General features: G+C 38.4%; 2 protein-coding genes across 9 annotated transcripts in view; both read left to right on the forward strand.

Moving 5' to 3' along the window:
* The window catches only part of ube4b (ubiquitination factor E4B, UFD2 homolog (S. cerevisiae)), a 23,080-nt gene extending 19,999 nt beyond the window's left edge, over positions 1–3,081 (forward strand). For all 8 annotated transcript variants that reach the window (XM_041273407.1, XM_041273408.1, XM_041273409.1 and 5 more), the window contains 5 exons: positions 1–86; positions 557–748; positions 1,478–1,652; positions 2,124–2,270; positions 2,840–3,081. The exon at positions 1–86 is cut by the window's left edge and continues 49 nt beyond it. In XM_041273407.1, the coding sequence (XP_041129341.1) occupies positions 1–86; positions 557–748; positions 1,478–1,652; positions 2,124–2,270; positions 2,840–2,910 (671 nt within the window). In that variant the 3' untranslated portion in view covers positions 2,911–3,081. The remainder of the gene's footprint in view (positions 87–556; positions 749–1,477; positions 1,653–2,123; positions 2,271–2,839) is intronic.
* Positions 3,082–8,098: 5,017 nt separating this feature from the next.
* The window catches only part of LOC121328909 (kinesin-like protein KIF1B), an 83,910-nt gene continuing 78,773 nt past the window's right edge, over positions 8,099–13,235 (forward strand). The window contains exons 1-2 of the mRNA XM_041274053.1: positions 8,099–8,412; positions 11,109–11,262. Coding sequence (XP_041129987.1) covers positions 11,157–11,262 — 106 coding nt within the window. The 5' untranslated portion in view covers positions 8,099–8,412; positions 11,109–11,156. The remainder of the gene's footprint in view (positions 8,413–11,108; positions 11,263–13,235) is intronic.

Here is a 13,235-nt window from a genome sequence, read left to right on the forward strand (position 1 = left end):
CTCGTTCGTACCTCGCTCTCGCAACGGAAACGGTTGACATGTTTCATATTCTCACCAAGCAGGTTCAGAAACCTTTCCTCAGACCTGTAAGTCAAACCCCACTGTCTCTACAATCCTAGACTCTTTTGTAGCATGCAGCAGAATTGTACTGTTTTGCAAAGGCTTTGGGTTACATACAAAGACTCTTGATGAAATAAACATTTTCTTTAAAAAAAAAAAAAACATTATCTGCTGGCCAGGAGCTGAGTGAGCTCAGAGTGGACACCTGTAGGGCTAGCCTTTGTCTTCCCAGAGGCCAGTAGCTCGCTGACATCCGCTCTCAAGTTCCTGGGTGTGAAAGAGGAAGCTGGCTTGGTCGTGGGATCGGAGGACGCCCACTGAACCTTTGATATCCTGAGTTGTGTGGGGAGTTGTGGGAGAAAATTGGGGGTAAAATAATCATGCACAGTAAATAAAAATGGCTTTTAATTTTGTTTTGAATCAAAAGTTTGTGAAGTGCACTTGAATTGACAGAACCCTTGTTAATGTTTTTTTTTTTTTTTTTTATTGTATAAAGGAGCTTGGCCCACGTTTAGCTGCCATGCTGAACTTTAACCTTCAGCAGCTGTGTGGCCCCAAGTGCCGTGACCTGAAAGTTGAGAATCCCGAGAAGTATGGTTTTGAGCCAAAGAAGCTGCTGGATCAGCTAACTGATATTTACCTTCAGTTAGACTGTGCAAGGTTTGCTAAGGCTATTGCTGATGATCAGGTGGGTCTATTGCTTCAAAAATGCAGAGCAAGGACAATGCTTTTGGAAAAGTATATTGAGAGGTGAAAATTGCCTTTTGTGATTTTTTTTTTTAATTTTTTTTTCTCCTTTTGGATATTCTTTTAAATTAAATTATATTTCTTCATTTCTTTCTGGACAATGTAACATGGCCTTCTTGTTCTTTTCAAACTGGATCTGACTGTTTTTTCAGACAGTGTAGCCACAACAGTAGTAGTTGTTAATGTTTATTGCAATGCAGGTCATGCATCTGTCTGGCTAGTTGGAGCAAGTGCTAGCAGTATAGTTATTCTACCTGAAGATGTTTTCTTGTGCATTGGGAAATTTAAGTCTGTACTCCAGTAAGGCTGAGCCTCCTGCAACGTTTCTGTTCCCAAATGTTGCAGTCTTCAGCATTGCAGTGCTGATCTGGCCAGTTCCCAGGAACACCACTCCTATTGAACTGCACATTGCTCATTTTGCTGCAAGTCGTTCTTTTTTAAAATTATTAAGGTAATAAAGACTGCAACAGATGAGATTATACAACAGAATTTATTGCCATGATTGCTTTACCCTTATTGTCTAAAAGGTATGTACAGTATACAAAAATTGACATTAGGTTCTCATTGACTAGCAGTTAATGGTTATTCTTTAGTATATTGCAAATGCTTTTTACTTGTGAGCAATTTGTTTGTTTATAGATGAGAACTTAATTTTTTTTTTCGTTTTCAGCGGTCCTATAGCCGAGAACTCTTTGAGGAAGTAATTTCCAAAATGACGAAAGCTGGGATCAAGTCAACAATAGCAATAGAAAAATTTAAGCTACTGTCTGAAAAGGTTGAAGAGATTGTGGCCAGGAATTCTCAATCCGAAATTGACTACAGCGATGCACCGGATGAATTTAAAGGCAAGTTTCAGAAAAGGATACAGTAAACATCTGTCATTTTAAATGACATTTATCATTTAAACCATCATATATTCAATAAAAAAAAACACATTCCTATGATGTTTTATACAGTGCTGTACAATACAATGTACAAGTCAATGCGAGATCTGTGTAATAAATTGATAGTCTTAGTGTCAAATACACAAACTGCTCCCTCAAAGGTCAAAGATTTTAGCAATGCTGGAGGTCTGATCAGGACTGTCAAAGAATAAAAACAGATTATGTCTTTTAAAGTCAAGTTCAAGAAACAGACTCCCTGCAGACAAGACTTGCCTTTTTTTGTTCTTTGTTTAAAGCCGACTGTCAAAGCCCAGAAGATTGGAAAATGCATTAGCAGCTATTGAATATATGTAATGCATCTATATGTTTGGGTGCCATTTAGTAAGCTTGAACATGCTGTTAAGTAAACGTCAATGCGTTCCTGTTTGACAGATCCCCTGATGGATACTCTGATGAGCGACCCTGTCCGACTACCCTCTGGAAACATTATGGACCGCTCCATAATCTTGCGGCACTTGTTGAACTCGCCCACGGACCCATTCAGCCGCCAGAATCTTACTGAGAACATGCTGGAATCACGTAGGGGATGGGTTTTGTAGACAGTTTGTTAAACGCTGAGCAGGGGGATTAGTAGATTATTTAAATCTGCAGAAGTTTGTTTGACGAGCATTGTAAATTCACTCTTTCCAAGCTGGATAGGCAATCTTATGTAAGGGCTGGTCAACCAAAATATTGGCTCCCATGAAAAAGCAGGTAAAGATACCTGTATTACATATGAAGCAGAGGTATATTAATAACACTGATACAGTACGTTTGGGGTTCCAAATGGAGGGTTATCCTGCAGTGCCAAGCCTGTTTTTGCTATTAATTTCTGAGCCAATGCTGACATAAGGGGCAGGAATGTTACTGGCGTGGGATCATGATTTAAAGTTATATTCTGTTGTGTTGTTCCAACATACAGTAGCTTCTCGTTCTGATAGTAAACTTGGTCTTCAGTAAGACTAAATCAAAACCATAACTTCAAGTACACATTATCCTGTCAAGTATGTTCACTGATTGCTTTTAAATGTAGTCAAGTAAGTTATGTTTAAATTGTTATGAGATGTAGGTTAATATTGAAATCGTCTTTTTTTCTTTTTAAATGGCAGTTCCGGAGTTGAAAGAAAGAATTCAAGCATGGATGAGGGATAAGCTAAATGCTGGCCGCTATTCACAATGAAGCCTTCGCTGCTGATAATAATTAAGGGAAGTGATTACCAGCTGATGTCCAGGAACGAGAGCTGACGGATTGGTTGTTTCTTTCTCTTTTTTTTTTTTTTTTTTTTTAATTTGTTTTTCTTTGGACTAAGGCTTTTATAGCCTATAGTACTGAACGTAATAAAGAATAAAGTGCAGACTTTTAAACGATTTTGTTCACGTCTTTCTGTATATGTATATATTTATACTTTAATACAAATATACAAAGGTGCTGCCTGCAAATGTATGAATTTAACAGGTACTTTTCACCTATTTGAGGTTTCACACTTAAGACCTGTTGTCATATGAAATTGATGTGGACAGCAAACAGCAAGCTTTACAATCACTTGTGTTTTTACAGTAAGTCTGCAGAAGTTAGTTTTCTTTCCCAAAGGGGGTTGTCTACCCTGTATGATGCTAGCCCTGCAGCCTTTTATTTATTGCACTGCCGTAGTATTATTTAAACCAAAGTGAACAACAAGTCCCTATATTATGAAAGCAGAAATAAGAGCATATGTATACATTGTAACATGGTCAGTGCCGCACAACTTGAAGTGTGCATAACTTACTGTACTTGGTGAAGATGGGGGGAGAATCTACTCCTATAATGTCCTCTAACTTTCAATTCTTTGAGTAGACCTTTGAAATTAACTTGCTGATTTATCTTTTATGAAAATTATTGCTAGATGAAAATAATTATGTTTAGATCAAAAAAGGAACAATAATCAAATTGAACAAACTTTTTTATGGTAAGTATTTGGTTTTTTTTTAATTGCATTGAATAACTAATCAAGTGTGTCTCACTTTGTATCCAAGGCATCAGTATGGCCTGTTTGGGGACAATGGGTTTTAGAAGTGATGTTTTGTTCAGTGGGCTATACAGTATGTTTCACGGTTGAAGAAAAACAGGACAGTGCATTCAATTGGATATATATCTGACTTCTGAAGTTGTATTTCTATTATTATTTTTTAAACACTGCCCCTTGTTTACTATGGAAAACAAATACTTGTAATCATAGTGTTGTAAAGATACAGCTGTACAGAAATTGTCATTTGCAACAGACTGTTCTATGATCGCAGATTTCAACTTCTAATAAACGGTGATGCACATTCAGACACAGCAAGGAGTGTTTCAGTGACCTTTATTACAGGTGGAGGAGTAGGGCTGGCACTGCAAATCTAAATATCAAACCATGCCTTTTCTCCTTAACAGCACTATACCCTGCAGAACAATAAAGTTACTCAAATGTATCTCGAAATTTAAACTTTGTGCAGTTTATTTAGGTGACATCCAATGACACACACATGTGCTGCAAGTAGATATTTCAAACATGTATTCTACATATGCATTAAAGCATAAAACAAATTTAAGGATACCAACTTGTGTAAAGCAGGGTTTGCTAAATGCAGCTGGGAAGGGCTACTCTTTTTACAAATGAAAGCAATATGTTTTGGTGTATGTTTACATCAGAAGACATTCCTGAGTCCTATGGTGAGATGCACATGAATCAATATGCATTGCTTTGGCTCTGTGGCAGAGGTGAATGTAGTAGTCAAGAAGATTTAATAAAAGATCCCTGCATGTTTTGTTCAGTTCAGTTCAAGTACCAAAGGCTGTTTGAATATACTATATATGGTGGAATTTACATTGTTGCTAGAAAAGCCTAAAAGTATGTTCACCCTGCAGAGATGTGGGAAGAAACATTTCTTTTAAACCCAGGCCAGAAATAAAACTCTGATTGAAAATATCACCTGTTTTGAAAACTCTTTATGCAAATAAAACGTATTAATATATCCAGACAAGCATTTTGATGAAGCTGTTTATCAATTGTATGGTACACTGAAATTGAATTATTCTAGCACACAAAGGAGGTATTTTGAAAACTGTATAATTCTATTATTGTGGATTGATCACAAAATACCAAGTACATAAATACACTACTTTTCAATGCTTTATTACAAACTGTAAGCATTCGTTTTAGTGAATGTATGGTAAAATAAGCCCTTCTCTTTCCTTGTGATTGCGCCTACATGTGTTTTTTTGTTTGGATTTATGACCTACTAACCGGCCTATTTTTTAAATCTTATTCCACTGATGTCCACAGGGCCTCAGGTAACTCTTTCCCTGGATAGCCATGTATGTAAACCGATTTTTACAAGCATTTACCTCAAGGAAAGTTTTTAAAATTGATTAATTTAGGGCATTCAATTACTGTGTGATTCATAGCACAGCGAAAGTTAAATAAAAGGGATAGCCATTAGACCAAACAACGCAATGTCAAAAAGCATCAATGCATGCCACATTCTTATCCCTGTTGCGCCTTAAATAATATCTTGTTGTTTGACACGCATCCATCCAACTGAATACTTAGATTAAGGCAGGGCTTCCCAAACCTGCTCCTCCGGACCCCAGTGTCTTCTGGTTTTCATTCCAGCTGAGCTCTCAATTACTAAACCCTTAACTGAACTATAAGAGCTGAGAACAATTAAACCTAAAATGAAGCAAATAGTTTAAGTTAATGAGAGCGCAGTTGGAATGAAAACCAGGACCGGGGTTGGGAAGGGATTAGCACTTGTTTGTATAGTTTAACCTCAATAGACCTCAATCCTAGCTTTATCGCTCAACAGAGCTCCTTGGATACTGTAATACTGTTTAGTAAATCACACCATCTAGCTGCATATATTACTGGTGACAGCCACAATGGCAAGAGATCAAATCTTGGTATTATATACCATTCTGTTGTGCTACTAGACATGAGAATGTAGACCTTGTTTTTTTTTGAAGATCAGCTGGTAACACAATATAGATTGTAACAAATTGTATCACACATAGTATCGCTTGTTTGGGGATAATATATTTTAGCAATATACAGAAGGTCCAGCCTCAAGGGTATTTTCTTTTTTTTGATTGACTGCAGGGGCAGAGAAGTAACATAAGGTCAAGGGGGTGAGTAGCTCAGTGCTTTGAATCCTGGGATGGAGATGTCATAGGGTTGTGGGTTACCTGCTGACAAACTGGGCATGGCACAGGTCAAGGGTAACATAAAAATGTATTGGTGAATAGCTGCTTGTTTGTGCTGGGTCTATAGACTAAGCTGTGAAATGAGGTTTCGTTTATTATTGATTCAATCAAGTAGGAATATCAGCAGCAAACCGTGGCAGCTGCTCCGTCACACACAATGGTATCTACGTGTATTTTAATGATCTAAACAGTGGCAGAGCTTAATACTTAATTCAGATAGACTGCAGGGAATTCTCAAACGATGACCTCTTTTTCTTTATATCTTTAACATCAGCAACATGTTTTTGGCAGGACAGCTTCTCCAGTCCTTTAGAGTTCACACAAACCGATTTAAAGTCGTGACCGAAGGGGCTGTACTGCACAGTGAAACACGACCGTCATGAGCACCACCACCAATGGAAAAGAGCAACATCAAGGTCAATTACAAGTAAATCAAAAGACCTGTGGTTTTGAGGAGGAGGGAATGGCAATGCAGTTACCGCAGTTGCTATTAGCAAAATGTAATAGATTAATCATGCAGCCTTTTAGTGGGTGTTTGAGCAGGTGTATAATCCTCATCTCTAGTAATATACTGCCTGGAGCATGTGTAGTCCACATCTCTTGTAACATTTGATGATATCATAACAGGATGCATGCAGGAACTTGCCCCATCTGGAGAAGCAATGCTTGTACAGTACTGAAGAGCTGTTCCACTTCTCATCCTATTACAGTATTTATGTCATGGATGTTAAGCATTGTCTCTTGTATTACACATTTCTGTGATGTCATGCTGTGAGAATTTATTTGATTAATTCACGCCTCAGTAAACTCCACAGGGGCGAATACCACCTTTCAGTACCCCCCCCCCCCCAGTGGTAACAATTGTTCTTGTTTGGCTGATCGATTTGTATCTTATATAACAAGCAAGTACGTGTTTTACATGGCTACAGTATCAGGGAATTGGAAACCTTGGTATACATACAGCTGCAATGTAAAGAAGAATCGATGCAGCAAGCACGGAATCCAGAATTAAGACCGTAACGCTCGTGACGTCATATCTGATTTGGCTCAATGTTATTGTTATCTTTTTTTAAAAATGTATTTAAGGGAAATGCATATAATTATGAGATCAGTTATGGCAGATGGGTTTTTGTGTTTGTTTTAATTAGTTTATGCTCCGGCGTCACAGCAAATTTTGAGCCACGTGACGATTTCGTTTCGCGATTCAGAGTGTAAAACCCCAAATATATTTGTGCTTGGTATTTAATCATAATCTTGATAATTTTCATTATCTTTTGTTGTTTACATCTCTGGATGCTTTACATTGATCTGCGTGTGATTAAATACATAACCTTTCCAGTAAAACAAACAAACAAACAAAAACTAACATGAAATATGGTTTAATTACTATCTATCTAGCTATCTCATAATTAAATCACAAATACAGACACCAAATTGCTGTTTTGACGCGTATTAATAACGTTTGTTATTAATATACTTTTATACGGGGGCAAAATTTGGCACGATCTTATCAAACTAATGCAAACTTCCCGTTACTTTTTAATTTCTATACTCTGTTTTGTAGGGCATTTAACAATCACACGATGGTCTAAATACATCACGGTATTTGTAATGTTCATGGATATACATTATTTCATATAGAGCCCATTTTTTTCATATGGATCATATTAGTAGACGTTATTAATGTACTGTCTGCACATTGTATTTAACTTAGATAAATCCAGGCAAAGCTAGAAGCTGACTCAGAACTGTTAAGTCTGAAAACAATCCTGATGGATTATTCCAGACACCACTTTGCATTCTCTTCACACACTGGGCTCAGTCTCCTCTTATGCAGAGGCAGCTTCAGTGCTTTCAAAAGCCATCTGCTGGAAACGCCGATCAAGGCGGAGTTCCCACACATTGCAGCCAGGGGGCGCTGTGTAGCGCCCTGGAACGCGGCGGTGACGGTCATTAACAAGAAAGCAGAACTCCTGCAGAGCTACGTCACTGCCAAACACCGACCCCTCCCCCTCTTTCCCCTGTGAATTTCCATTGGCTCCCTGCCGTTTCACTCCACGGACGGAGCATTTCCGTTGGCTTGGGCGGCTGACTATCAAAATGCTGAGGGGCGAGATGACGTAATGCTTGAGCGAAGCCAGGCACTTCAGTTCTTTCGGCGCCGCAGAGGAGAAACAGAGTATATTTATCGCGGGCGTTTTTCTTCCTCCTTCTCTCCGCTGTACTTTTTTTCTGCTTTAGTATTAGATTGCCGTAGTTAGGTTTAGAGCTTCAGACGCGCACCGACTGCAGTCGAAGCCGTTTTGGAGGAGAATGAAGTCGGTTTATAACGGATATTTCTCACAATAGAAGAAGTGTCGACTTCCCGAGCAGCAGTTTGCACGGAGCTGAGTGACGTTATGCTAGCAGCTTTCTCTTCACTAGTCTTTGCTGTTTCAGGATCCTGCAGGAGGATCGCTCTAGGTAAGAACACAATCATCTCTATTTATCTTGCATTGCACGATTTTACCGTATGTAATATTGTGCATGTTATATATATATTTTTGGTATTGTATTTTGTGGCTGACTCTCTTACAGTATGCAAGGTGTGACCTATCTGTGCGCCAAGGATAGTAATTGCTAGTGAATTATTTTTTTTTAAATATCCAAAGTATTTAAAATAGGGAATAACAATACGGTATTCAAATTGGTGGGATTAGCAAATAACCTGAAATAAACGTAAAAAAACGTAAATCAAAAGATATCTTATCAATGTAAGCCGCATTTTAAATAAAATATGTCGTGTTGTAAATTGTTTTCATAATCGCTATGCGATCATTCTGACTTATGATCTGTGGGAGACCAAGATACTGTAAAGAAACAAATAATAATAATAATAACGAAACCAGTTTTAATAATAGACTGTCTTAATAAAGACACATTTTAACAATAGGATGCGTCGTTGTCAACATGCTGCCGATAGGTGTATAGATTTAAAAGAGATGTGCAAATGTAGCGTTTTTTGTGCTTTTGTGTAATTTTGCTTCAGTGTTTTGTGCCAGGCCAATCTGTGCAATGCAGAACAACCTGGGCGTGTACCACCGTGCCCGATCGCAATGAAAACAACTGATTTGAAAGTTTTAAACCAGATAGTTATCCTGTTAACCGTGTTAAGTAACAACTTTGATGCAATCAGGAATTGTGTTATGTTTTTAGATTGGCTTATTTATTTATTTATTTAAATATTGGCCACATATATACCGTCTGGTGTTTGTTTATTTATTATTTTTTTCACATAATGGTTAATAACTGATAGTGGTAATTTCTCTCTTACGACTACTACTAATAATAATAAAAAAAGTTAAAATTGTATTTCCCTTGTACGTATTTCCAGGGAAGAAAGGAAACGGAAAGTGGTCGTATTTGCACTATAATATAGTAACTGCAGAAATCATATAAACAACCTGTTTTGCCCAATTGGTTAAACTATATTTAGACTAGGCTGTAATCATATCACACTGCAGTAACGTTATGGCAGCCATGTTGCGATAAGGACATAGATCAAAACATTCCGTATGCATTACCTGCCTGGATTAAAAACAATATATATTTTTCTAACACAGTATTTATAAATAAAGCAAGCACTGACAAGACTTTTGACTGTTATAGTGTGTATGCATTAATTCATTAATAAATGCATGAGCCGGTGCAGCAAATTTAAGTGTGTAAAACTAACCGGCATTTCTTGTGAAATGAACAGGGTCATTATCCAGATGAAAACGGAAAGGGTATTGCGGTTATGGTTTATTGGCAGCATAGCTTAATGAACTGCAACTTGAGGGACTTGTGTGTGAAATTAAAATGAACAGCGATAATAACTTCCTAGAGAAACTCTGCACTGCAATGTGCCTTCATTTGCCATCAGCTTCCCAAAGTTTACCATTTGCCCTTCAGTGTCGATTTCTTTGCTGACCTAACCAGTCCCACAAAGATTCCCAAGGGTCTGAAAACCAAGGTGTTTGGAGGCTCTCTCCACACTGATGGCATCTCTGTCTAAAATGCATGGCTAGAGACACAGTAGACAGAGCATGAAAACGAATAGGCCAACTTCGGTGCCTCTCTAATTCGATGATTTTCACCGACCTACAGTATATACTGGTACAACATGTTAAACAGGGATGGGAATAAGACTCTTATTGCAGACCAGTTTCACCTGTTCAAGGATTTGCGGTGAGCTTGATTAGCCCCAGTGTCTTGATGAAGTCGTTGTAAAACCAGGAATGGATCCAGCTGCTATGCAATGGGAGTCTTGCCTCCATCCCTGATGCATAGCACTCCTTAAATCTTAATTGTGATTTGTATGACTTAATAGATAATAATCCAATGAGTTCAGGGGTGAGAATAAGATGCCTATTGCATAGCAATGTCACCCATTCACAATTTCAATATGAGCTTGATTAGCCACAGTGTATAGGTAACTAAGGGGTCTTAGTAAGCTCCCAGTAAAACCTGGAATGGATCAAACTGCTGTGCAGTGGCTGTCTTATTACCATAATTTATGCATGCATTAGGATGTTTTTTTTTTTTCTCCAAACTGCTTTCAGGAAAACGGTGACATGAACAAATGGTTCGCTATTGTATAATTCTCAAAGGAGTCCAAAATGTAAAACAATAAATACTCTCTAAGGTAATGATGAATTTCAGTTGGACAAGCCAGGAAGTTGACAAGAGTCCTTGTAGACAAACTTCACCACGTACAGTATTAAGATGATAAAAGGATTAATCACAATTTGGTATTGACCCAAAATGTGACCTCATGCACTGTATTCGATACAATATTTACACAGGCAGTACAGTAATTTTTTTTCTCATTTTCTATGGTGCCGCCTCACCCAATATAGTCACTCGGCATGTTCCTCCAGCATGGAAATCTACTGTTTGTTAGAAGCCAAAAAGCACAGTGCAAAGCAAAGGTAACGTCAGATTTGTTTTTCTGCCTGTTGTTGACAGTCCTTCAACATACTGCAGTCAGTGTGTCTCATAATGGCTGTGGAGCCTTGTGGAAGTGAGAGACTTGGTTCAGATTCTTGTATTCTTTATCTTTTCTTTTTTTTTTGATAATTTTGTTTGACGATACTGCAGCGCCGTCTTTTTATTGATGCATTCATTTTGTCTTCTAGGAAACTCGAGAGCGGAATTGTAAAGTGAAGTAGGACAGACACAGCAAGATGTCCGGGGCTTCAGTGAAAGTAGCAGTGAGGGTGCGACCCTTCAACTCCAGAGAGATGGCCAGTGACTCCAAATGTATTATCCAGATGCAAGGCAACACGACCAGTGAGTGTTCTGCAATCCTTTACAAATCACACTGCAATTCTGTGTAAAATAGAAGCTTGAATAAATGGCTTGTAGCATGGCCATTACTGAACGTCGGGCTGTTCAACTATTCAAATCAGGTCACTGGGGCAGTGGTGACTAATCCCATGTTTTGAATTTGTATGCGTTTGTTTCTGTTGATAAATATCTTACTAGGGTGGAGAACTTTGTTACAGACAGAGAAGTGTGCACTTGTGCATATTAAGGAATAAGCCTCTGGCAAATAAAAAGGCTTTAGTGTTGTACATGTTAAACAGCCATGTGTTATAATTTGAGTAACATGCCATTAATCATTTTAAACCAGTTTTTTTGAAGTAAAAATGACTGATTTAAAATCCTGTTGAAATCTCTAATGGTTTAAAACAATTTTGTTTGTATGTGGTGTGTAAACCACAGGGATCATCCTTGTTTAAAGTGTCGTCATTCCGAAGGACAATACAAAAACAGCCTTGCTGAACAAAAACAACGTTCGCGTAAGGAGGAAGATTAAATGTGTGTCGTTTCAGTAAGGAGTAAACCGGGGCCGGCACAGCCCGAGGGTCCTCATGGTTACATTCCTTTCAGATGGAATCCAAAACGTCTGCAAAATCACCATGTAGTGTGTCCCGGGCGACCACAATTAGCAGAGAAGGGTCCCCATATTTGTTAATGAGGACCCTAGAAATCAGAAAGAAACACATGATACCTACAAGTACAGGCTCCTAAGAATGGAATAGTGAGATTTATGAGAGCAAGCCTTTCAAACGACTCTTTAGTAATGATCGCTTATTGATGACTAAGTACAGAGTTCTGTTGAAGCCTCTCCACATAGCTGGGCCTGATATCACAGGAACATAAGTTACTCAGCAGACCCACTGGCAACTGAAGATTGCCTAGCCATTAGAGACAGAAGGGGCTCGCCAATCGCTGAGCATCATCCAGCTGCAAGGCTTCCGTGGCCATTAGGGTTGTCAGTGTTATTAAGTTTAAGAGCTGAGTGAACGCTGCAAGCAGAGCAAGTGACCTATTCATCAAATCTAGTTTTAAAAGGCAATTAAATTATCCAGATAGTAGCACATCAAGACACTTAAAAACAGTAAATGTGTAAGGTTGTAAAAAAAAAATGAGCTGATTTCGAACTCTTCTGTTAAACCTTGTTTACAGCCACAGGGCCGTAGTCACAGAGCTTTAAGACTGTTTTTAAAGACCGTTTTGATTAAAGCACGTCTACAGGAAACCCTTTTGAACTGTTGTAGGGGTGGCTTATTTGCTCATTTTCAAAGCACTGCTTAACTTAATAGAATGTTCATAAACACTCTTTAAAAAAGCTTCCTTAAAACAGTCCTTGTGAACAGGGCCTTTTGGTTTGCACTGCTAGACATAAATATACATTTAGGTATTTATTTATTTTTTTTGTGAAAAAAATAAACAAATATAGGAGCTTTCCATAATAACTTAAAGCCGGCTTTAGGCTCCAGCCGTTTTTTTTTTTGTTGTTTTGTTTTGCTGAGGTTAACTGGATTAAATGAAAAAATGTGCAGTGTAGCCCTGAGTCACATGGGTAGAGTCAGACTGCACAGAGCAGACTGTAGGGCTGGCAGCTGGCCCATTCTCCTTGATCAGAGCAGATTGCAAGTGGTATGCTGAGAATGTTGAAATCTAGTGAGTGGGCTGGTGGCCCTTGCTGGTGGGGCTTCTTGGATAATGGCACCATAAATAATCCCGGTTGAGCTGAGCACTGGAGGTCACTGCCTTGCATTCAAATATGCATCTTCTAGGTAAACATGTGCAGGATTTAGAGGTTAAATTAGAAGAGGAATATAAGGCAAGCTCAGTCATCATCAATTCAAGTACAGCCTGTGACATTCTTTGGCTCTGCCGACACTTAAGCTGATCAAAATGATTCATCTGGAATTATGCTTCTCAAAAGCGTCTCAAAAGGTGAAGAAATGACG

Source organism: Polyodon spathula, chromosome 16, assembly GCF_017654505.1.
Source record: "Polyodon spathula isolate WHYD16114869_AA chromosome 16, ASM1765450v1, whole genome shotgun sequence".
Lineage (NCBI taxonomy): Eukaryota > Metazoa > Chordata > Actinopteri > Acipenseriformes > Polyodontidae > Polyodon > Polyodon spathula.